At 52.5% G+C, this 24,740-nt stretch overlaps 2 protein-coding genes across 3 annotated transcripts; both read right to left on the bottom strand.

The window, feature by feature from the left end:
• Nucleotides 1-4,786: 4,786 nt before the first annotated feature.
• LOC101939348 (interleukin-8-like) lies at nucleotides 4,787-7,455 on the bottom strand. The gene is made up of 4 exons (XM_008177502.3): nucleotides 7,219-7,455; nucleotides 5,888-6,014; nucleotides 5,700-5,783; nucleotides 4,787-5,156 (listed from the first exon to the last, which is right to left on the bottom strand). The coding sequence occupies exons 1-4, from the start codon at nucleotides 7,403-7,405 to the stop codon at nucleotides 5,096-5,098; spliced, it is 459 nt and encodes a 152-aa protein (XP_008175724.2). The 5' UTR covers nucleotides 7,406-7,455; the 3' UTR covers nucleotides 4,787-5,095.
• An 8,064-nt stretch (nucleotides 7,456-15,519) lies between these two features.
• LOC135983528 (growth-regulated alpha protein-like) lies at nucleotides 15,520-18,017 on the bottom strand. Of its 2 annotated transcripts, XM_065595926.1 has the most exons (4): nucleotides 17,739-18,008; nucleotides 17,153-17,279; nucleotides 16,970-17,053; nucleotides 15,520-16,431 (listed from the first exon to the last, which is right to left on the bottom strand). In XM_065595926.1, exons 1-4 carry the CDS (start codon nucleotides 17,926-17,928, stop codon nucleotides 16,413-16,415), a joined length of 420 nt encoding a protein of 139 aa, XP_065451998.1. In that variant the 5' UTR covers nucleotides 17,929-18,008; the 3' UTR covers nucleotides 15,520-16,412. The 2 variants fall into 2 exon arrangements, with proteins under 2 accessions (XP_065451998.1, XP_065451997.1); XM_065595925.1 differs by lacking the exon at nucleotides 15,520-16,431 and having other exon boundaries at nucleotides 16,694-17,053; nucleotides 17,739-18,017.
• Nucleotides 18,018-24,740: the final 6,723 nt, after the last annotated feature.

The raw sequence follows: 24,740 nt of genomic DNA, 5'->3' as shown, positions 1-24,740 counted from the left end.
CACGGTGTCGAACTTCTGTTCAATCAGTCGGTCCCCCTCTATTGCACGAGCTGTCCAGGGAGCGGCAGACTGAGTCTGAAGCAGGTGTGGGTGTTGCAGTGACAATGGGCCCGATTTTATCAGAATTGTCCATTGGTTATGACTCAGTGGCCCTCTGGGGCCCAGGCTATATGATGGGGTGAGAAAGCCCACGAGTCATCCAGCATAACAGTTCACATATAATGTTTGTTTGTGCTCTTAGCCATCAAACTGGGCTGCTACCTGTGGCTGGTGGGGTCCCTCCCTGCCACTAAATGCCATTGATTTACCTGCATCATCACTGTCCGCTATTCCTTGTGTCATGCCAGGGCTGTCCCTACCCATACGCAAAATACGCAGCTGCGTGCTGCTCCAGCCCCTGCTCCGCCTCTTCCCCATCGCTCCCGCCCTTCCTCCGCCCCCGTGTCTTCCCACCCCTGCTCCACTCCAGCCCCTGCACTCCACCCCTTCCCCAAAGCCCCTGCCCCATCCCCCCACCCCACTCCACCCCCTCCCCAAAGCCCCCACCCTGCCTCTTCATTCAACTTCAACACATTCCACTAAGTTATTACAACCTGTGCTTATTTATGTATTTATTAATTCAAGTGTGTGTCGCTGTTGAATCTATGCAGCAACTAGGTGTTTTGGGTAAGCCCCTGTCTTTGAGTTCTATCAAAATACATGAAAGGAAATGGGAGTCTTGCTGTTTTATTACATATTAGAGCAGCGGTCGGCAACCTTTGAGAAGTGGCATGCCAAGTCTTCAGTAATTTCGAGGATTCGCGTGCCAGTAATAAATTTTACATTTACAGGGGCCCCTCGACAGAACCCCTGACTGGCAGAGGGCTGAGCGGGGCAGCGGCAGGGACCCCAGCTGGCAGGGGCCGGTGGACGGAACCCCAGACCACAGCTCCTGCCAGCCAGGGTCCCAGCCCCCAGCGCCACTCAGCCCGCGGCCGTCCCCAGGTTCCGTCTATCCAGGCCGGCAGCAGGATGAGTGGGGCCAGCGGCCAGGACCGCAGACCGTCAGTGCAGGCAGCAGACGGAACCCCAGCCCGTGTTCCAGGGAGCGTGGGCAGCAGACTCGGTCTGAAGCAGGTGTCCGTGTTGCAGGGACAAGGGGCGAGATGGGCCACTGAGTCTTAAACAGTGGATACTTCTCATTACAAACCGCGGGGCCAAGCTGGGCCAATCCGTCCAGCTCCATTATAGGGGGAGAAACTAAGCCAGGTGTCATGTAGGAAAACGAGTTTAAATAAGTGTCTGTACTCTTCGCCATGAACCTGGTGCTACCTGTGCCTGGTGGGGTCCCTGCCACTAAATGCCATTGATGAGATGTATCAGCGCTGTCCCTATTCCTTGTGACACACACAGCGCCCACGGAGGGCAGCTGGAGGCTAGTGCACAGGGAATGCAAGCTCAGAGCCTGGAGCGGGGAAAGGCAAGAGCAGAAGTGAGTCCAGGTGAGGTCTTTCCGGATGTCACTTGTAATGTGTGTTCTGTTGTCTGACTGTTGCAGTCAATCTACCAAGCTGTGAGTGAAGATGAGGAAATGAACAAGGAACTACAACAGAAACTACCTGTGTGTACAAGGGGAAACCAGTGTGAGAGACAATGGGAACCCGAGGCTGGATAACTAGCCATGATGAACTCTCTTCTTTTGAAGGTCTGATAGACCAGCCTGCGCTTCCTTCAACTTCCACGCGTTCCACTGAGTTATTACAACCTGGGCTTATTTATGTATTTATTCATTCAAATATATGTCGCTATTGAATTTATTCAGCAGCTAGGTATTTGGGGTAAGCCCCTGTCTTGGGTCCTGTTACAACTCAAACAATTCAGGTAGTCTCAGTCTTTGGAGAAGTTGTCCCTGTCCATATTTGTCTGATTACATGAAGTGATTATGAGCAGTAGTGGCTCAAGAGAGAGCTCATTGTTCATCCAATCCACATTCTAAACTACTCATCGCCTCAGGTAGTCTGAGCAGGTCAAGATGAACAGCACTGTGAATCTGTGTCTGGGTGCAGTGCCTGGCTTGTGAATAACCAGGACTTCAGATTCTGGCGCTGCCAAATATTCAGGATTACAAAATAAGGCAGGTGGAGCAAGTACAAGAACTTGCTACCGTCCTGAAATCTGTTGTCTGGACACAATCAGCTGTTTGATTCATTGTCTGTTTCACATAACTATGATAAGGAGACACTAGTTAAGTGATCTTCATGGAAATGTGGCTTCCATGCCATAGCTAAACTGTTATAGCCATAAAAAGGCTGTCTTTTGATATGAATGTTCTTCAATATTTTATATGAAATTTAAATATTTGGTATTTATGCTGAAGGTTTAAGAACAGTAACGTTCTGAACATCCTTGGACATTTTATGTCTTCATTGTATGACATACTGTCATGTTCCTGGAAAATAAATGGCATTGCTAATTCTACTGTACTAAAATGCAATATTTATGTAATGATGGTATTTTAAAAATAAATATTTCCTTTATTGAAATATATTGAGTAGTCTGGTCAGTCCAAAGTGAAAATGAAAATGTCAGTTGGGCTACCCGAAAAAACAACAGTTGAATAATGTGTCCTGTATGCACCAAGCTAATTTACATCACTTCAAGAAACTTCCAACCCCAGTTAGAATTTTCCTCTGTTCAATCCTGAGAAGTTGGATATACAGAGCGCAAGGCAGGCTAGCTCTCCAGTGCAGGGATTCACAGAATGAGAAAGAACAAAGCCTCTCCGTGCTAGTTCATTTTCCCTGTATTTGTGTCCAAGATTGTATGCTGGTGGAGTCTAGAGGATTTACTGGCACTGATTTGTGATGCTGTGTGACCATCCCACACTCATGCTGATAAAGTTTTCTGTATCTTACCATCATATGGTCTCTCTAATATGGGGTCGGCAACTTACAGCACGCATGCCAAAGGCGGCACGCGAGCCAATTTTTACTGGCACGCTTCTGCCAGCCAGGGTCCTGGCTGCCGGCCCCACTCAGCCTGCTGCTTGCCTGGGTGAACAGAATCCTAGGCTGGCAGTGGGCTGAGCAGGGCCAACGGCCAGGAGCCCAGCTGGCAGGAGTCGGTGGCAAGAACTCCAGACTGTCAGCTGGCTCAGCCACTAGGCCCACTGCCAGACTGGGGTTCCGTCCACCGGCCCCGCTCAGCCCGCTGCCGGCCTGAATGGATGGAACCCCCGGCTGACAGTGGGCTGAATGGGGCCGGCAGCCGGGACCCCAGCTGGCAGGGGCTGGTGGACAGAACCCCAGACCGGCCGTAGGCTGAGCGGCTCAGCGCGCAACCAGTCTGGGGATCCGCCTGCCCTGCTGGCCCGGGATCCTGGCCGCTTGCCCCACTCATCCCGCTGCCAGCCTGGGAGAACAGAATCCTAGGCTGGCAACAGCTGAACAGGGCCAACGGCCAGGACCCTGGCTGGCAGGATCCGGTGGCCGGAACTCCTGAGCCGCTCAGCCCGCCGCCGGACTGGGATTCTGGCCTCCAGCCCCACTCAGCTTACTGCCAGTCTGGGGTTCTGGTCGCCGGCCCCTTGCCAGATGGGGTCTCGGCCCCATTCAGCCCGCTGCCGGCCTGGATGGACAGAACCCGGGCCGGCAGCGGGCTGAGTGGGGCCGGCGGATGGAACCCCAGACCAGCAGCGGGCTGAGCGGCTCAGCATGCTGCCGGGCTGGGGTTCTGTCTGCTGCCTGCACTGACGGTCTGGGGTCCTGGCCGCTGGCCCCACTCATCCCACTGCCGGCCTGGATAGACGGAACCTGGGGCCGGCCGCGGGCTGAGTGGCGCTGGGGGCTGGGACCCTGGCTGGCAGGAGCTGTGGTCTGGGGTTCCGTCCACTGGCCCCTGCCAGCCGGGGTCCCTGCCGCCCCCCCGCTCAGCCCTCTGCCAGTCAGGGGTTCTGTCGAGGGGCCCCTGTAAATGTAAAATTTATTACTGGCACGCGAAACCTCAAAATTACTGAAGACTTGGCATGCCACTTCTCAAAGGTTGCTGACCCCTGCTCTAATGTAATAAAACAGCAAGACTCCCATTTCCTTTCATGTATTTTGACAGAACTCAAAGACAGGGGCTTACCCAAAATACCTAGTTGCTGCATAGATTCAATAGTGACACACACTTGAATTAATAAATACATAAATAAGCACAGGTTGTAATAACTTAGTGGAACGCGTTGAAGTTGAATGAAGAGGCAGGGTGGGGGCTTTGGGGAGGGGGTGGAGTGGAGTAGGGGGGATGGGGCAGAGGCTTTGGGGAAGGGGTTGAGTGGGGGGGCTGGAGTGGAGCAGGGGTGGGAAGACATGGGGGCGGAGGAGGGGCGGGAGCGATGGGGAAGAGGCGGAGCAGGGGCTAGAGCAGCACACAGCTGCATAGGGCACCAGGAAATTTGGGTATGGGTAGGGACAGCCCTGGCATGACACAAGGAATAGCGGACAGTGATGATGCAGGTAAATCAATGGCATTTAGTGGCAGGGAGGGACCTCACCAGCCACAGGTAGCAGCCCAGTTTGATGGCTAAGAGCACAAACAAACATTATATGTGAACTGTTATGCTGGATGACTCCCGGGCTTTCTCACCCCATCATATAGCCTGGGCCCCAGAGGGCCACTGAGTCATAACCAATGGACAATTCTGATAAAATCGGGCCCATTGTCACTGCAACACCCACACCTGCTTCAGACTCAGTCTGCCGCTCTCCGGACAGCTCGTGGAATAGAGGGGGACCGATTGATTGAACAGAAGTTCGACACCGTGTAGAGTCAAGCATGAGGGTTTATTACGCACAGCGCTGGCGGAGTGTCACTTCGCTTATTAGGCTCAGTGAGACACGGCTAAACAATTGATTACAATAGATGATATAGGGTGCCAGTGGGCGGAGAGAAGCGACGGGGTGGAAGTTCCCGAGCCCCTGGATAGGTTCTAGCGGCAAGACAAGATTAGCACAATAAGCCAATAGTCTAAAAGATGACATAATGGCTCCGCCCATAGCTCAGGTTAACATGTTTGCTAATACACAGGTGTTATCCCTCTAAATTCTCCGCTTGCAATGGGTAAGTTAAATCCTTATTTTCGGTCCATCGGAATGACGGTGTCTGTCAAGGCAGGTTGGTCCACAGGTATCTTACTGGAGGGTTTTAAAGCAAAAAGAACATAGTAAACAGTGCACAGCAATGACAACTGTGTATGGGTTACCAATGCGCTTCCGTGAACTGGGACTGGCATCTGTGAGGGAGGATGGCGTAACTCACCCTATCATGTTAGGCCTCGCCCTGAACTCTGGTCGGCATCCAGGGAACATGCACCGTATTCTCTTCCTGAACCAGGGAGTAGCCTGCAAGGCTCCTCTCAGTGAGGTATGTGCCTATAACGCATGATTAGCCTCCCAATGCCTGCTCTCCACCTGGAGTTATGCTGCCTCACCTTTACGTGTAGATGAAACATACAAGGTTGTTCCCAGCTCATCCCAGCTTTTCTTTAGCCATGTATTGTCCGTTGTTAACTAGGCCTCATGCCTCAGAGCAGGCTGTGGAATTTGGGCCTATGTGAAAGGTTCTTACCAGGGACTGTGGTCAAGATCTTATCTACACGTTATTGGGATTTTGGCCCTTTTCCGATGGGGCCCTGGCCGCTAGCACAACACGAACAGTGACACCCCTAGGGCAGGTACCTGTTCAGGATCTTGGTGGTGATCATCTGGACCCAGCGTGCGGTGGGATCCAGACAGACTTCCCTGCCGTCCTTCAAGGTGGCTCTGCGGGGAGGCAGAGGGGAGAGCGGAGTGAGTGGGGGATTGGCGGGGTGGGGCAGGGAGGGAGGTGCAGGCTGGGGGGGGGGCAGCAGGGTCTGGACACTTACATGACTTCTGGCACCCCGCAGTGGGGCCGCTCCGGGATCAGCTCCACGTTGGCGATATGCCTGGGGTGGATCACCGAGGCATGGGTCTGCACGCACTGGCACCGCAGCTTGCCGGCCATGGGGGCATCTTCTAGGGGAGGGGGAGGAAGACTCAGCTCCTGCCGGCGGCCCGGGGACACCCCACACCTGGGTCCCATCCATCCCCCCGGGATTCCCCGCATACGGCTGGCTCCCAGACACCTGGGACCCATCCATCCTTCCAAGTGTAAGGGGACTGTTGTCCCCTTACTAAAACTCAGTGAGGGGTTTTTTTTGGTTGGCTAAGTCCCAGTGCCAAAAGAAGGGGAAGAGTTGATGGGAAATCAGGACCCTGAGACTGACAGTCCCCAGGGGCAATGGGGAGAGGCCAATGCTCCAGGTCAGCCTGATTGACAGGGCGGGCAGCTAATCAGGGAGTCAGGAGACCAGAGTCCCATCCTCCGTGTGAGCTGGAATTGCCTGGGGCAGAGAGAGGGGCAGAGCTAAGGAGAGAGCAGGGGCCCGAGCTGAGCTGGGGAGCAGAGCTGGGAGGATTCACAGGGGCCAGAACAGCAGCCCAGGAAGCCGGTCAGAGCTGGGAGCAGAGTCACAGAAGCAGCCCACAGAGCAGACCTGTCCTGGGGGCAGAGCTGTAGCAGCCAAAGGGGCCGGAGAAGCAGCCCAGGGGGCTGGAGGCAGAGCAGCCGCCCTGCTGAGGCCGAGTGGAGCCGGAGCTAGAACCGTGGAGCTGGGGCTGGGGCCGTCTGGAGCGGGGTGCGGTGAGCAACTGAAGCCAGCCAACGGCCCTGACATTCCAGAGACACTGGTTGTGATGTCCCCTGCCACAGAGCCAGGTGACGTGTTTTCCTTTAACCTCTCCCATTTTTCCTTATTCTTTTAAAAATTAATTGCTGGTTAAATACATTGTATTTGCTTTACATTGTATGGAATGCTCAGTGGGTCGGGGAGGTGCCCAGTGCAGAGAGGGTACCCCGAGGTGGGGACACCCTAGCCCCTGTCCCAGGTGACCACAGCAGGGTTGGGGATCAGGGCCCTCGGGAATCCTGGGCCCAGCCCTGTCGGGGGGGTTAGGAGGACTCTGCCAGACCGGGGAGTGCAAGGGGTGTCCTCCAGGGCAGGGAGGCCTCTAGGTAAAGGAAGTGGGAGCGACTAGCCCATTTCACGGGTAGTGCAGAAGCCAGGAAAGCTCCCCACAATAGCGGGACCATCCCTCCTCTTACATAATCCCCAGTGGGAAGCGAGACTCCCCCAGCCCGGGTCCATGGGCCACCCCGGCGCAGCGAGCCCCTTACCCTGGCACAGCGCGGCGCAGGCCAGCAGCAGCAGCAGCAGGGGGCTGCCGGGGGCGAAGCTCCCGGGGCGGCTCATGGTCCGGGCTGGCGGCGGAGGCTGGTGCTGGGGATCTGGGCTCGGCTCAGCTCTGAGCCTCCGCAGCGCCCCGCAGCCGCTTTTATCCCCGCGGGGACCCGGCCGGGACATTCCCGGGGCAGAGGGGGCGGAGCGGTCGGAGAAATCCGCTTCAGCCGGGCCCCGCCTGCCCCGGCCCCGCGCCAAGGGCTGGGCTCGGGGATCGGCCCGGGGGGCCGGGGTCCCCGCCCGGAACCCCAGATCCGGACACCTTCCCCCCCGGAGCAGCGATCCACACCCCGTGCCCGGCACGCCCTGCCCTGCCCTGCCCTGCCAGGGGCGGTTTCCCTTGAATGTTGATAACCGAGTTCCCTAAGACCGAGAGCTTCGTGGCTCGATATTCCTGTTGAATTACAAACACACGCGGCTGTGGCCGCGCGGCGGGGCAGCCCGTGTGCCCCTGGGCGAGGGAGGCCGGCTCGGGCCATGGGCTGCCCGTGTGCTTTGGACGAGCTATTTCAGGCTAAAGAGGAAGGCGCCGTGGCCCAAATTCTTACAACGACGCCGGGGTGGGGGAATGGCCGGAGCAGAGAGCGGGACGGGTCCCGCCCGCTTCTTCTCCTGCCCCAGTCTCCCTCGCTGCTCCGGCCAGTTCCCGGCTCTCCCTGGGGTGCAGCGCCCATCGCTGCTCCAGTTCCGCGCACAGCTCTGCCCGAGGCTGCTGTTACTCCCTTTGGGAGACTGGTTCACTTCTCGGGAAACCCCGCACTGCCTTAGCCCCAGCGACCCGCCCCAGCAGCGTTATCTGCTGGGAAGCAGGAGGGCCCCTGCTTTCTCGGGGTTATCATTAGTACGCAGCAATCTCCAGGCTTGCGAAACACTGAAAAACTTCCACAGTCCAGGGGCAGCTAAGACAGCAACTTGGCAGTCAGCTGTTACGTTATCCCCGGGGCGCCGAGCAGGAACTCGTATTTCACTGTTGACTATCGGCGCCAACAACACTCCACTTCTGGATCATCGCCTCTGACTGACAGCAAGCCAGGGACAAATCACCCAGTGAGAGTCTCATGACTATGTATTTACATACACTAACTTAACCGAGAGTGAGACCTTCTGTCTCTCCAGTCTGAAAGCGAGAGCACTTCGGGACAATTCTTGCTCTGGCAACCATATGGGGCAAATGGAGAAGCCGTGAAAATGACCAGACACTCAGAACAGTGTGATCTCTGGGAACTGCAACACACGCAAACAAAGAAGCGGCTATGCAGAAAACCCAGGACATAGGTCATTAAGTATCTGAAATAGGAAGCAATTGTGAGGCTGTTTTTTTTCTGTTCAAAGTACAGACGCCTCTCAACCAAGTCAGTCCACAAAAGAAATGGAGCCCGATTCTGCAGTCCGTAGGCAAAACTTCCCTCTGCAGTTAGTGGGAGCTTCCCCTAAGAGCTGCAAGATCCGCCCCATATCACCCAAGCTTCCGAAAGAAAAATGTGCCCCAAGGGGCATTCTCTGCCCAGAACTCCAAACCCGGGAGCGGCGCTGCGTGTGGGTGTGGAACTGCTCTCAAGTGTGCTCTGTCCCGGGGAAGGCGATGCTCGCTTAGTGACAATCCCGGTCCTCCTACCAAAGCAGGCACAGCTGTGAATGCAATGCTGGGCGAGGTCTGTCACCGGCACAGAGCGCCAGAGGGGTGTTTTACAGGTCAAAACCATCGTCTTGGGTTCGGTGTTTCCCACTAGTCCCTGTGTTCCCGGTTGTGCCATTATTTGGCAGGAGGAGAAAAAGTGACAGAATTCAAGGAATATTTTCGGCCCGCGGATCTTCGGTTGATTTTTCTTTGTGCAGCAAGTAGGCTGTGAAAATCCATTTTCTCCCTTTACAAATGACAAACCGATAGCAGCTCTGTGCTAAGCCCCCGTCCCGCTGCAGTTATAAGGGAGGGCGAAACTCCCTTTCCCTTCCGAGGGGCCAGGGTTTCACCATTGCCTTCACTTGGTGTTTTAGGTGGACAAGGGACACAGAAACAACTGCTGCTTCGATGTCCCCCCAGCAGGTAGCACGCATAACCCATCCAGAGAGCTGTTGGTGGGAGGTTCTGAGGGGTGCCTGTGGGGTCACCTCCCGGCACGGGTGGCAAAGCCGCTTGTTGAAATCCCAGCTGGTTTCCCGATATGGCCCCACTTTCTCCTTTGTTTGGCCAGCTGGAGAATGTGCTTTAGCATCCTAACGGTGTGGATTATAACATGCCGTGGGGGTGCATTTGCCTGTGGCCCTTCCATTGGTGTTTCTGTGCACCGCGAAAAATGCCTCGTGGATCACCTATTCCCTGAAACCAGCCCGCTCCCATCAGCTCCCGGGGAGCCCTGCTAAAGGACTTTGCTCTGTCACGTCTGTGAAGGGAAGAGCTTGACATATCCGAGTGTGTATGTGCACCCTGGGGCGGGCAGGGGTGATTTCCAGTTCCACCGGATCACCCTGCAATTCTGCTCACGCCAGTGTGCTGGCAACAGACGTGCAGCCCGTGGGTCGGGCTACTAGCCACCCACCGACATGCCCGTTGGCGTCAGTGGAAAGGCACCACACCCTTTAGTACCACTGGATTGGGTAGGACGGGGCAGTGGGGGGAGGGGGCGGGTCCTACCCCTTTCAGGAACACCGGCTCTTCCAGCTCAAGCAAGCCTGGGCTCAATGAAGGACCCCCCTGCCCCGCCCGGGCCCGGGCTGCTTGGGGAGGGAAGGGAAGCTGGGGCGGACTGACTGGAAGCCGTGTAGGCTCCCGGGGACCTTTGCTTTGGTGACTCAGCTCGGGGACTCTGGACCTGGGCTCGGAGCGCCTTATGAGCTGCTGGTAAGACGGTGCCTTCCCTGCGACTTCCTAAAGGAGAGGGCTAGGTGTGTTGTTAGTTAGCCCCAGCTTCCCCCTTTACAACGGGTAACACACAGCTGCCCTGCAATTAGAGTGACCCTGTTCAAAATCACTGCAGAACACACAGACTAACTGCCTGGGGACATTGGTTGCAGGGCTGTTGCAGCTGTACTGGTCCCAGGGTAGGAAAGAGAGAAGTTTGGTAAAACGACAACTTTTTATTGCACCAAATTCTGTTGACAGGACAAGCTTTTGAGCTTCTCCGAGCTCTTCTTTAGGTAGGTCTGGAGCAGTGGTTCCCAAACTGGGGTTCGTGAACCCCTGGGGCTTCGTGAAATGTTACAAGCGGTTCTCGGGGGAAAAATTCCCTAATGGCGGACAGAGATGTCCCTAGGGACCCCGGACAGCAGGGGGGCAGCAGTCCGGAGCCCCTGGACGTCCAAGAGTTAAGCAGATCAAAGCAAGCATATCTATCACACTGAGGAGAATTAAACTTCAAAACTCCTTATAAGAAATGGAAAGGGAGTGGATATTTTTTTCCTGTTTTTAAAATTAAATAGTGAGCTAGTATTGTTTTTAAAATGATCATGAAGAACAAGTTTAAGTTTTGTTGTAACGTGCGTTGTTTGCCTGGACTGCTCAAGACCTGAATGCTTGTGTAGGAGGAAGTCTTTGAGTTGACTTCTTAAATACCTTCATGCTGTTTCACATCTGATAGTCCTTGATGAAATATAGGAGCCTTGTCTTATAACAGACTTATTCAAAGTGATACAAGCTACGAAAGTGAGATTTTGGAAGCGTGTTGCCGTTTTCATAATGTAATAAAAATACTATAATGCTAAATAATAATAAATAGTGTGTAATAAGCATGTCATAAAAACAAATGTTATATTTCCAAGATCACTGCTTTTATAATTTATACTCAGGTAAAGGAGAAAATCCCTGGGAATATTCATTTTTAGGAGGGGGGACACGAGACTTGACATTTTAGTGAAAGAGGTTCACAGGTTGTTAAAGTTTGGGAACCACTGGTCTGGAGGATAAAGTAGAGTGTCCAAGCTAAATACAAGGTGGGACAGATTGCTAAGCATAAGGCGTTAACACATGTTGTAAGAGATGACTTAAAATGAAGTGGGCAATAACACTTCTGCGGTTTTAGGACTATGGAGAGTGATTTTAGGCAGCAGGTTTGTTCCAGGCTGTTGTAATGGACCATGAAACCAGCGGCTCTGTTAAATCGATGGTTTTTAGTATCCAGCAGTTATGAATTTATGTTCCCAGGCTTGCCTTTTGAACGTGTTGTGCAGGTTTCCTTGATGAGCCTAGGAATGTTAAGTCATATCTCTACTGGCTGTATTCTGGCTATATTCTGCTTGCTGTAACTCCTTCTTGGCTCTAAGAAAATAGTAAAATACTATGATGAAAGGGGATGAACATAGTGCTGTTTAGTTTACAGAGTGCTAAACAGCATGGGCATGATCTCATCTTACGCCCTGTTCACTGATGTGGTTCAGGAGTAACTCTAGTAGAATCAGTGGAATTACCCTGATGTAAAACTGGTGTAAGTGAGAAGAGAATCAGTCTCCATGATTGGTGGAATAGATGCCAGGCAAGAAAATGCCAGGGGAATACGTGTTTGCAGTGTGTTGGTTCCAGGATATTAGAGAGACAAGGTGTGTGAGGTAACATCTTTTATTGAACCAACTTCTGTTGGTGAAAGACAAGCTTTTGAAATACACAGAGCTCTCTACTGGTCTGGGAAAGGTAACTAGAGTGATATAAGGTGGAAGGATTGTTTAGCAGAAGAAGTTTGACATATTGTAAGGAACCAGAGGACAAAAAAAAGGCAAATTATTGTAATAAACCAGTGTCTTTATCAAGACTGTGATTTTTAGTGTCTAGTGAAGTGATGAATGTAACGTTGCAGGCTCATCTTTTTGATGTTGCTGTGTAGATGTAGATTTCCTTTTAGGCTGAGGACTGAGAGGTCAGCTATGGAGTGATCACTTTGTGAAAAGTGTTTGCCCAGCAGTGATGTGGTGTTTTTGTCTCCTTTTTCCTCTGTGCGTTTGACAGCATTGCAATGTGGCTTTGCCCACATAATTATTGTGGAATAAATAGCAAATGGAATCATTACCCAAGACTTGAGCTTTCTTACAAATACGGTGGTATATCAAAGCAGTGAAATAGAGGGTTTTAAAGCCCCTTAATTTACTGTTCTCTTCTGCACCGAATTACCTATTTTGCTGTACAGTGGCGCAGTAAGAAGCAAAATTCGCCTAAAATAAGACTTACATGAGTTGTGGGAAATGTAAATGAAAAACTTAATTCAGTGGCATGGTTGAGTCTCCAGATTATTAGACTAAGACTGTGATCCTGCAAAGACTTTATCTTCTGCACTGTGACTAATCCCAGCGGACTCAGTGGAACTACTCAGTGTGTCAAGTTAAACCTGGACAAGTCTTTGTATGGTCAGGACATCTTCATAGTAACCGGAGAATTAGTATTAATACCCCCTAGCTCTTGTTTTGGGCTCTTCATCGACTTGGTCAATGGAGACACAGGCCAGGTCTATACTACCCGCCTGAATCGGCGGGTAGAAATCGACCTCTCGGGGATCGATTTGGGACGCGACAATCGATACCCGAATTGGCGTTCTTACTCCACCAGCGGAGGTGGTAGTAAGCGCCGCCGACAGAAAGCCGCAGAAGTCGATTTTGCCGCCGTCCTCACAACGGGGTAAGTCGGCTGTGATACGTCGAATTCAGCTACGCTGTTTACGTAGCTGAATTTGCGTATCTTAAATCGACTCCCCCCTGTAGTGTAGATGTACCCACAGACTTGCTCATTCTCACCCATCAGGCCAGAGCTAGAACCCAGGGCTTGAATCCCAATCCAATGCTCTAACCCATAGGCCGCACTGTCTCCTCTCATTCCTGTGCCAGGGCCTAAGAACCCCAGCATGGATCTGGGTTTAACTTGCTGTGATCTGCGCTGCACAAACACATGACGAAGGGAAGGCTCTGGCCCCAAAGAGCTTAAAATCCAAGTATAAAACAGTAAAAATAACAGTGGTGAAGTCAATGGGAGTGGTGGGTTTTCAACACCTGTGAACATCAGGCCTTGTTTCAACACAACATGAATGCACGTGCTTAACTTTAAGCTTGTAGGTCAGCAGAATAAGTCAGTCAACTCCCACTGAACTCAATGGGAGTTAAGCATGTGCTTGAGTGCTTTGCTGAATCGGGGCCCAAACATCTCCCCCAATATCCTCAGCGCTACCAATCTTCCTGTGTAACAGAAGCCAGTTCTCCTTGATCCCTTCTTTCTAGTGCCTAAACCACACAAACATCTTTCCTCTTGAATGATCCTGTTCTGGGTCGTGCTTGTTTAATGCTTTGCAAGTCCCCTGGGACTCCTGGGTGAAGTGGGTGTCCCAAAGGGACCGACCTGCTCCTGACGGGAGCACAAAGATGACAATGACAAATGTGCTCTGGATTTAACCCTTCTGAATATTGCTTTCCAAAGGCCTCTCTTCCTGCTCCTTTCCTTGTGGCCCCGGAGAGAGGCACACGCCTGTGCTGGGGGGAAATGGGCTTTTGGACATAGCGTGGGGGCTGCTGACTTCAACATGGCTCAAGCGAGATGCACAAAGTCATCTCCAACTCGGGGCACTCAGCCTTATTCAGTCAGGAGTGTGGCCTAGATCACATGACTGTGGCGTGTCGCTTTAAGGGTTCCCTGGTGCTGATTTGCAAGGCAGGGAGACCAGCCCGGACTGCGGGCCCCACTGTTGCGGGCAGTCCCCGCACTGCACCGGTGGGGCTGCGAAGCGAGAGGCACTCACAGCTGGGAGCTCAGCGCAGCAAGGCGGCGGCAGTGCTTAATTCCCAATGAAAGAGGTACCGCGGCTCCAGCAATGTTTGTGCTTTAGCAACAGGGCCGCCGGGGGGGGGGGAGGGCACGTGGGGCAATTTGCCCCAGGCCCCGGGCTCCGCATGGGTCCCGCGAGCCCTGGCCCGCGGCGGTCCGGGTCTTGGGCGGCATTTCGGCGGTGGGGGCCCTTCAGTGCTGCCGAAGAGGCGGAGCAACTGAACCCCCCCCCCCACCGCCCAAATGCCGCCGAAGACCCGGCCCGCCACCGGGTGAGTCCAAGCGCCGCAGCCAGGGCCGGAATCCAAGGAGCTGCCCCGAAGTCCCGGCACTGTCGGCGGCAGCCGCTCAATCGCTGCCGCGGTCTCCGGCGGCATTTCGGCAGAGGATCCCTCCTCCGCGGCAGCGATCGCGCTGCCTCCAAAGACAGCGGCGGGACTTGGGCGGCAGCTCCTTGGGATCGGGCCCCGCGGTGCCTAAAGCCGGCGCTGGCCACAGCTCCCCCGCTTTGCCCGGGGCCCCCGAATCCTCTGGGCGGCCCTGCACAGCAAACCCAGCGGTGCTGGGCTATGGACTGTCAAACCCAGCGGTGCTGGGCTATGGACTGTCAAACCCAGCGGTGCTGGGACTCCGCCCTGGCAAAAATGAAGCACCGGGAGGTGCCGGCGGGCCCCGAGCCTGAAAGTCTCGGGTTGGCAAGTTCAGACCAGCCCAACCCTCGGACTGGTAGTCAGGTCCCGTGTGGGTCAGGCTGTGAGGCTCCAAACCCCACCATGGCACAGGCGGTCTAGTAGAGCCACGCCGCAAGCCTCCCATTGGCTTCAGCGGGAGCAGGAGCGGCCCCCAGGCCGGGGGTTCGGCCCAAATTCCACAAGGAAGCAGCACTTGATCTTCCACCCACTAAATTATATGTCCATGGACGATGTAGTGAATCTGTGCCTATGGGGCTAACACTTCCTTCTGGGAATACCCTCCATGACACGCAGGTAGGATGGAACCAGATAAAGGGACACGGCGCTTTTACAAATGTCTACAGTTAAAGCCCCCTAACCCCCTTTTTTATTTACTGCTAGAGCATGCACATGCCCTGAGAATTACTTTATATATAAAGCGAGTGTCTTCTGGGCTCTGTCCTTGGCGCTGTCTTGTTTCCTAGAACAGCAAAGAATCATTATGTGCCTGATCTTGCAGGGCGCTTTAAGCACATGCGTAGTCTCAAGGCAAGTTAAGCAAACGTGCAAGTCCTTGCAGCTTTCATAGCCACAAACCACTTTCCGAGGCTGAATTTCCCTTCACAATGAGGTGTGCAGATGAGGAGTTTAAATATTGCAACTCTGGACCCAAGTCTGTTAAATGCAGACAAACATTAAATAAAACAGGAAAGGGGATGAAGCTTGGTGGCAGGTGTGTATCCTACCAATTCCCACCCACACCACCCTTTCCCCGGGGTCCCACTGGGACAGATACATGGACATGAACACTTAACTGAGTTGAAGACTCAAACCACTTTTAATCAGAAAATATTTTAGTGCAGTACAATTTGTAATACCACTTCTACACAGAACATGACAGTATGTCATACAATGCAGACATAAAATGTCCAAGGATGTTCAGAACGTTACTGTTCTTAAACCTTCAGCATAAACACCAAATATTTAAATTGCATAGAAATAATTTAACACATCAGAAGAGAGCCCTAAAGAGTTTGCAGAAACGACAGCTAGTGACCAGAGGCCACATTTTTATAGAAAAGCAATCTTTATGAAAGGAGAACAGCTGCTAGTCTGTTTCACCTAGCCAAGCAAATGATTCTGTGTCCCAGGGATATGTGCCTTGGCAACACATTTCAGGAGTGTAACAAATTACGGTGCTTGTTCTAATTGGATTTCACTTTGTAATCTTACACATTTGGCTCAATGCTGGGCAGCTCCAGGATCTGAAACTCTGATTATTCACAACCCCGCAGGCATCCTGCACATGCCCCATGTGAAAGGCACAGCTCCACAGTACTCCCACCTTGAGCTGCTCAGAGGATCCCAGGGGAGGGGCTATTTGGAATGTGTATTAGATTAATCACAAGCCAACTCTTGAACCACTACTGCAGCATTATCCCTTCAGGTGATCAGGAAGATCTAAGGTGCTTAACAAAAAAACTACCTAGCCATTGAAGAGCTATACAGGGATGAATTAATAAATATATAAATAAGCCCAGGTTGTAATAACTCAGTGGAACGCGTGGAAGTTGAATGGAGCCCAGGCTGGTCTATCAGACCTTCAAAAGAAGAGAGTTCATCATGGCTAGTTATCCAGCCTCGGGCTCCCATTGTCTCTCACACTGGTTTCCCCTTGTACACACAGGTAGTTTCTGTTGTAGTTCCTTGTTCATGTCCTCTTCTCCCCTCACAGCTTGGTCGATTTACTGCAACAGTCAGACAACAGAACACACGTTACAAGTGACATCCGGAAAGACCTCACCTGGACTCACTTCTGCTCTTGCCTTTCCCCGCTCCAGGCTCTGAGCTTGCATTCCCTGTGCACTAGCCTCCAGCTGCCCTCCGTGGGCGCTGTGTGTGTCACAAGGAATAGGGACAGCGCTGACACATCTCATCAATGGCATTTAGTGGCAGGGACCCCACCAGGCACGGGTAGCAGCCCGGGTTAATGGCGAAGAGTACAGACACTTATTTAAACTCGTTTTCCTACATGACACCTGGGCTTAGTTTCTCCCCCTATAATGGAGCTGGACGGATAGGCCCAGCTTGGCCCCGCGGTTTGTAAGGAGAAGTATCCACCGGTTAAGACTCAGTGGCCCCTCTCGCCCCTTGTCCCTGCAACACGGACACTTGCTTCAGACCGAGTCTGCTGCCCACGCTCCCATGACACGGGACAACGGGCGTTAGAGCTGCACCCACGGGCCGCTGGCACAACACAAACAGACACACCCCCCGGGCAGGTACCTGTTCAGGATCTTGGTGACGATCAGCTTTACCCAGGGCGCGGTGCGCTCCAGACAGACTTTCTTGCCGTGTTTCGTGGTGGCTCTGCGGGGAGGCAGAGGGAAGAGCGGGGTGAGCTGGGGGTTGGCGGGGCGGGGAGGGGGGCGCAGGCTGGGGGGGGGGCAGCAGGGCCCCGACACTTACATGACTTCTGGCACCCCGCAGTGGGGCCCCTCGGGGATCAGCTCCACGTTGGCGATGCGCTTGGGGTGGATCACCGCCGTCTCGGTCTGCAGGCACTGACACCGCAGCTCGCCGGCCATGGGGGCACCTGCCCGGGGAGGGGGAGAAAGACTCAGCTCCTGTCGGCGGCCAGATACTCTGCAGGGGGGCGGCTGGGGGACACCCCTCGCCCCACACCTTGGGTCTGACCCATGCCCCCGGCCCGGGCTTTCCCCGCATCCGGCCGGCTCTCGGACACTTGGGTCCCTTCCATCCTTCCCGGGAGTCCCCGCATCCGCCCGGCTCTCGGACACCTGGGTCCCTTCCATCCCCCGGGACTCCCCGCATGCGGCCGGCTCTCGGACACCTGGGTCCCTTCCATCCTTCCCGGGACTCCCCGTATCCAGCCGGCTCTCGGAGACCTGGGTCCCTTCCATCCTTCCCGGGACTCCCCGCATGCGGCCGGCTCTCGGACACCTGGGTCCGATCTGTCCTTCCAAGCCCCAGTGGGAAGCGAGACTCCCCCAACCCGGGTCCCGGGGCCACCCCGGCGCAGCGAGCCCCTTACCCCGGCACAGCGCGGCGCAGGCCAGCAGCAGCAGCAGCAGCAGGGGGCTGCCGGGGGCGAGGCTCCGGGGGCGGCTCATGGTCCGGGCTGGCGGCGGAGGCTGGTGCTGGGGATCTGGGCTCGGCTCAGCTCTGAGCCTCCGCAGCGCCCCGCAGCCGCTTTTATCCCCGCGGGGACCCGGCCGGGACATTCCCGGGGCAGAGGGGGCGGAGCGGTCGGAGAAATCCGCTTCAGCCGGGCCCCGCCTGCCCCGGCCCCGCGCCAAGGGCTGGGCTCGGGGATCCCGCCGGCCTGGCGCCACCAGGGCGCCCCGAGCGGAGCGGCCGCAGCTCCCAGGTCCCGTCGCTTCCGGCTCCTCAGCCAGGGGACAAACCGTTGGAAGCTGCGGGGAGGGGCCGCTGCTTTAGCTCCATGGGGAGAGGCAGCGGCTGCCCCTGCAGCTCCCAGCTGTTTGCAGCTGCCTCTTCCCAGAGCACAGCGCCCAGCTTGCCGGCTCCAGCAGCTGCCCTGCAAGGGGGGAGCCCGGTGCACCATGTGACCGAGCAGGGCCAGCAAACCCTGGCACAAGTCTAGGGGGGCATGTGCCCCCCATGTGCCCCCTCACCCCTGGCTTCTGCCCTGCAGGGCGGGGCGTTTGGGGACTTCAGGGCAAGGCGCATCCCAAGAACCCGCTCGCTGCAGGACTGAAGCCCCAAGCCCTGATGCGCCTCCTGTGGGGCTGAAGGTCTGAGCCCCGGCAGGTGCGACCTGGCTCTTGAACTTCTGAAGATTGTCACATGCAGCTGGAAGGGTCGGACAGTTTGGCCCCTGTCCTAGCCAGGGAATCGCCCTGTGGGAGGGGGAGGGGACGGGAACTGGGCGCACCACCAACCTGGGGGGTCTGAAATATGCACAGTCCTGTGATTTCTAAGCTTGAGGGGGAAATGAAGACATAGTTCAGCCCAGAATCCTGCTGGAGTTTGTGTCCTTCAAACTCCTTCAATTCCAAACCCTGAGCAAAGTGTCACTTCTCTGGTGGGGGTGAGGAGAGCTCTGGGGTCAGTCTGGAGAAGGATTTCCTTGTACATACGTCATTTTACTGCCGGATTCATGTGTAATGACAACCACAGAGGCTGCCTTGCAGTGCGGAGAGGCAGACCCTGTACCCCTGTGTAACGAAGGCCGGGTCAGACCCGCATAGTGCACAGAGGGTTTGGCCTGTGTGCATCGGCTAAAGGTGATGACACCATGTATCAAATTCTGCCCTTGGTTACAGTGAAGCCAGGCCGGGGGAACAGGTGTAGCGGGGGGCAGATTTGTCCCTCGTGTTTAATGTGCTGTCTCCATCTAACTCCCTCCTCAGGCTAGTTCCTGGGATCTTAACGCCTCTTGCTGCTCACTCAGTGGCATAGCTCTTTATTAGGCCTCTAATGCTCCCTCTTTAAACTAGTTCACTTATTGTAACACTCCACAGTCAATCTGCACCATCGGCATGATTTGATATCAAGCGGTCTGAGCCCTGTATTTTAACACGACTCTGCAGTTGTTTTTTTAAATCTGCAGGCTGACGCGCTCCATAATTTTTTACAGGAAAGGGGAAGCTGAGAATGTAACATGACAGCGACATTCGGGAGGTCATGTATTTATCGGCCCAGTGAGCTGTTAAATTAATCTAGGGGTCTTCCTCCGCCATTTAATGAGGAGCTCATATTTCACTGTTCTCTATGGAAGCTAAAACTGCATATCTGGTTTATTGCAAATGACTGAAAGCACATAGTAGGAGGGGGGAAATCATTCATCCCAGGTCATTGACATAACCTTATTATTCACTTAAATTACACTAATGCCTAAAATGTAATTTACCAGTGAGTGAACTGTCTATCTAATCAGACAGCTATGGCAGCCCTAAACGGTTCTTGCTCTGCAACCTTATGGGCAACTTACAGAAACACCTGACAATTACCACACATTCAACACCGTGGGGAACATACACACAAGTAGCTGTGCACCAAATAAAACCCCCATGAATGATGCTATTAAGCATCTTCCAAAGCTAGAGCAATTATGAGAGTTGTGTGGGTCTTTCTGCCAACCCAGTTTCTGATATTTGGCAACGTGTGTCAAGTGTGTTCCTTTGGTAACATTTTCAATTTCATTTTCTTTATGCAGCATATAGGCTGTGCGAACAGCTCTTCTCCCATTGCAAAATAACAAATCAATAGCAGGTCTGTTCTGGGGCTCAATCCAGGTCCAATTAAAATTAACAGCAAAACTCCCTTTGGTTTCAAGTAGGAGCAGACTGGGCCAGTGGGCAACATCCCGGCTTCATTGAAATCAGTGGCAAGACTCTCATAGACATCAATGGGGTCAGGGTTTCACCATTGACTTTAGTTGGTGCTTTAGGTGGACAAAGAATGCAGAAACAATTGATGCTTAAATGGAGCAGGTTTTATTTTTAGTTTAATTTCATGAAAGCTTTTGGATGATCCATTTTGGGCCTATTCTGGCCACAGTAATTACAGCGGGTAGAGCAGTGTAGCCCACTTTCTTAAATGTTTCTTGCAGAGGGGGAATTTTGGCATATAGAATGATTTATGCCCTGTAGCAGGAACAGAACTTTAAAGTCCCGCAAGCAGCAGTTTATGCCCCATAGCAGGTATGATGACAAAATTATGTCAGAAATTAATAATAATTACTGCATTAGGTAACTTAGCTAATGCACTAGACATGCAAATCATACAAAGCTGAAATCACAAAAAGCGTCAAGCAAAACTATTTATTGTCCTGCTTTTGCCTTTAGTAAGTGATATATTTTGTGATAAAAGAATAGCTGAGAATTCTAGTATATGACAAAATGCTCTTTAAGTTTAAACTTAAACATAACCAAGCCACGTGTAGTGGAATCTATTTTTGCTAGGAATTGTGAAACAGTCTGTCACTTTTAATAAAATAACCATGCTACTTCCAAATCTTGGACAATGGGATATTCCCTAGTGAGACCAGAGTTCAGTATGGGACTTTGTCTTTTAATGGAATAACTGTAATTCCAGCAACAACTTTGTAATGTCTCACACAGCTGAACGGAAAGTTGGCAAGACTTATTTTGACATGAGTTACAGTCCTTGCTGGACAGTTCCCATCCCATGTGGGACAAAATTGCCAGTGCATTTTTTAAAGGAAAAATCATTCTTACTACATCAACTGACACTTACTAGAAGGTTCATCCTGAAAAAATGGTGTCACTAACTTGCCTTTTGGTGAATTCCAATATGATTCAGCATTAGTTCATCAGCGCTTCTGTTTAAGATACATTCATTTTTTAAAGGTGAAGTTGAGTTTCAACTCCAGGAATGAAGTAATCTTAAGTCACGAAAGAGGCAGCAGCCACTCATTGCATGAAGGAGCTATAAGACACCCTTGGAATAGCTTAATTACATCTAGAAGGACCTCCTTGATCAGCAAACATGACTTGTCACCAAATATGTAACTTCAGCAATATTATTCAGGGAGTAGGAGCCTATTTCCTCAGTCACTTCCAGTTCACTTTCCTGTGTTGTAACTAATTAAACCCATTTGCCATAATGCAAGGCAGAAGGACAATTATACGTGTCAAAATGTCTTAATCCTGTGACCAAAGTGTCTAACTTGCCCAAGAATTGACCTGAACCTTGGCCTGAAAGTTAAATCCATCCTGAACTAGTTTTGAGGCCTTGCACCAACACCTACCACACACTGAATGACAGAGAAATTAGAGATGTACTGAGAGTGCAAAAATGGTGAATAAACATTTGCTTGAACTGAATTCCCTTCGGCCAGGCTTATGCCCATTCTGCGTTCGCTTTCCATGACTGTTGGACAATAAGATTGCAGATTTTACTGATGTGCAAGGAAGAAGAATGTGCGATGTGGGGGTGTTTACACCAGTAGGGCTTGTGTAATCCACTTTGGAGTGTGTGTTACAGGTCCCCCCCCCCCCCCTCCGGCCATGCCCCATCTACATAGGATAGGAGTCTGCTACAGGCCTAGCTAAGGGGCTGTAGCTTAAGCTGCTGTAGCTCATGGCTTTTAGCTCTGAAGATCCCAGGTCCAACACCGGTTTTGTCAGCCAAGATGGTGGTTGTCACATCAGAGCCAGGTTCTCTAGTGGAGGCAATAACAGACTCGTGTCCTCTCTGGATCAGGCACAGTCGGGATCTATAACCAACTGACCGTACGGTAACACTGGCACATTAACGAAGCAGTCAGGACTAGAAACAGGAATACTTTGAGAAAAGCCATGAAGGTGAATCCCAGCCCTATTCCTTCACAGGTGTGGAGGCTTGACAGGCAGAATTAGTGATGTGGTTCTGCCATGTGATGAGGGAGCCTGGGTGTGAGGGGTCAAACCAGAGTATTCTCACCTGGGCCTGAGTTGCAGCGCAGGTAGTGGGAAGGCGTGGACAGGCAGGGTGATGGGCAGAGGCCAAGGATCTGTTATTATTTGGATCCTTCTTCCATCCCCTGGCATTGGGGTCAAAATTTGGGCAATGGCGCTCAATGCCCTTCACATCGGGCCCACATCAGAATGGGGTCAAAATCAGGCTCAGTGGAAACCATTTCGAAATAGCAAGACAGGAAATGTCCGATGATAAGCATCATCCTCTCTGTCCCCATGAACCAAAACCAGCGTGCACTGTCTACCAGGGTTTTGAAATGGTATTAGAAAAAAGCCTGAGATTACACTGCAGGCTTTAAAGGAGCTGTTAGTGGAAGCAGAGGTCTGTGCGTAATGTTCTTTAGTGAGGCTTGTGCTACGAAGGAGCTGACGCTGGAGATGGAAAGGTTTGGGGGCGGTTTCGATTTTTTTTAAGATCTTTTCACTACGTTTTGTCCAGTTTTGTCCAAAAGATGAATATGATTAGCACTTGTGAGGCGTTCAAAAGAAGTTGAAATGAATTGTTGCTGGCAAGGTCCTGATATCTTCTCCCTGGCTAGTGAGGACAGGCACGTGCCATCCCTTGTATAGAAAAGTAGACGGTATTCTAGAGCGCGGTTCCAAAATCACTCATCTGAGAGGCGTGACAGTGGAGTGATGCAGTGTCTGGGGACAGGACTCCACAGCTCTGTTCTCTACGCTAAGCCAGATGGCCTGGAGTCAGGATACCAACAGCATCGCGCATAAGGTGATTTTGCTGCCTGAGAGCAGAGCAAGGTGAGGAGCGCTTCCCCAGAGCCTCATGAAATACCCTGGGTGGTGCTCCTCCTACATGGCAAGACAACCTACTTACCACAGACAGCCCTTTTGAGGAGGACGTGTGGCCCACGGACTGGTCAGAACAGGAGCAGGCCCTGTGCTTTGTGTCCTCCCCCAAACGCACTGAACCAAGGAGAAGGCATCCCATTTTGCAGCTAGGTGGTGAACCAACCCAAAGCAACAAACATAACGTCCTTGTGGGAGAAACGCTGAAATGATTCCAGTGGTGAGAAAAGGAAAGGAGGGAAAAAAGGAGCTAATAATAGTAACTAGATCACTCCAAGTAAGTCAGATCATGGTGTGTAACCACAGAATCCAGAGCAGTTAGCCACCAAGAAAACCCCAATTATTTAACCACAGCTCGGAGAATAAAGGAAGCACATTACCCTGGAGCCAGAGCCAGCAATAGTCACTTCACACAACTCTCCAGCTCGGCTAGCAGCCAAAAGGACGCTGAGTGCCTGAAGCCTGCCAGGGAGTTGTAGGCAGGCAGAGGTGAGGCAGCTTCTCCAAATGCAATGGGTGAGGGAATGGGGGTGGGGAAGGGAAGCCAAGCCAAGCACAGAAGTTGGGTTTGGATAAAGGGATGCATTCAAGGAATCTCTCCATGCCAAGAGAAAGGAGATCTCTCCACATCCCCTCCCTCATGTGTGTCTCCTTTGTCTTCCCACCCCATGTCCAGCTTTCTAGCTTTAGCTCAGGTGGCTGAGCCCCCCCGGTGCTCTGAAACTTGTATAAGCTCTTCTAGAGGGGACACCTCTTGCCTGACTGGGAAGCTTGTTTGCTTCTGTCTCCCCCTCTTTCCCTGTTTTCTGTTCATTCTTCCTTTCTACCCTCCTCTGCGTCCCTTGCCCTTGCTGTTCTGTCTCACACACATCATCCCTGCCCTGCCTGTCTCTCTCCCATCCCCTTTGGTCTCCACACTCTCCATATCTGCTTCTCACCACCTTCTTTCCCATTCTCCCATCTATGATCATCCCTAGCTGGGTCCCGCTTCTCCTTCTTCCAGGCCCAGGTTTGTTCTCTTCTCCAGTCCACTCTGCCATAGTTCTCCCAACCCCTTCTCATTTGTGCTACTAACCTGCTCCCTCCACCTCCCTGCCCCCCCAATACAATTAGGTGCTCTTTCTTCATCACACAAAAGCTCTGCACATACATCGCCTTTCTGTTAACTGTGTGCTGTTTTTTGTGCTGCCTGAGAGCAGAACAAGGTGAGGAACTCTTTGCCGGAGCCTCATGAAATACCCTGGGTGGTGCTGCTCCTACATGGCAAGACAACCTACTTAACGCAGACAGGCTCTTCTTGTTACCCCTCCACTTCACAGCTGACTGTCACGGCAGCTCTGCACGCCCTAGCAAAGGCTCAGTCATGGGGACAGAGGGGTGGAAAGAGGAGACAATCTTCACTATGAAGAGGGGAACAGGATCTGAGAGGGGCCAACAACTTTTTTTTATGGTGGACACCTACATTTATCTATTGTCTTTCCATTTTCCCCAGGAGGCAGCTACCCAGTCCTTCCCCCAGCTTGCCTCAAACCTGCTGGAATCTGATCTTGTGGGTTTTCTACTCCAAAGGCATTTGTGTACATTTTCGTTACACATCAGAGGTGAAATCCTGCCCTACTGAAGCAAATAGCAAAATTCCTGTTGACTTAGGGCCTGGATTCCAACCCATGAGGGCTCCATGGGGCCAGAAAGGTTGTCTTTTTATTTTTTACTCCATGTTTCTATGGCACCTACCAGAATGGGGCCCTTGACTATGGTTTCGAAATGGTACTGCAATAATAATA

This window comes from Chrysemys picta, chromosome 5, assembly GCF_011386835.1.
Source record: "Chrysemys picta bellii isolate R12L10 chromosome 5, ASM1138683v2, whole genome shotgun sequence".
Classification (NCBI taxonomy): domain Eukaryota; kingdom Metazoa; phylum Chordata; order Testudines; family Emydidae; genus Chrysemys; species Chrysemys picta.
Note: the sequence above shows the minus strand (reverse complement) of the source record. Positions and strands in the feature narration are given on the sequence as shown.

Bases quoted from the DNA above. Each gene is read 5' to 3' on its own strand.
- LOC101939348 (XM_008177502.3), bottom strand. From the start codon at position 7,405: ATGTCCCGGCCGGGTCCCCGCGGGGATAAAAGCGGCTGCGGGGCGCTG. The intron at 5,784-5,887 runs GTAAGTGTCCAG...GCCTCCCCGCAG, and splicing joins TGCGGGGTGCCAGAAGTCAT to AGCCACCTTGAAGGACGGCA. The intron at 5,157-5,699 runs GTACCTGCCCTA...AAAACCCTCCAG, and splicing joins ACCACCAAGATCCTGAACAG to TAAGATACCTGTGGACCAAC.
- LOC135983528 (XM_065595925.1), bottom strand. From the start codon at position 17,928: ATGTCCCGGCCGGGTCCCCGCGGGGATAAAAGCGGCTGCGGGGCGCTG. The intron at 17,280-17,738 runs GTAAGGGGCTCG...CTCCCCGGGCAG, and splicing joins CTGCGCCGCGCTGTGCCGGG to GTGCCCCCATGGCCGGCGAG. The intron at 17,054-17,152 runs GTAAGTGTCGGG...GCCTCCCCGCAG, and splicing joins TGCGGGGTGCCAGAAGTCAT to AGCCACCACGAAACACGGCA.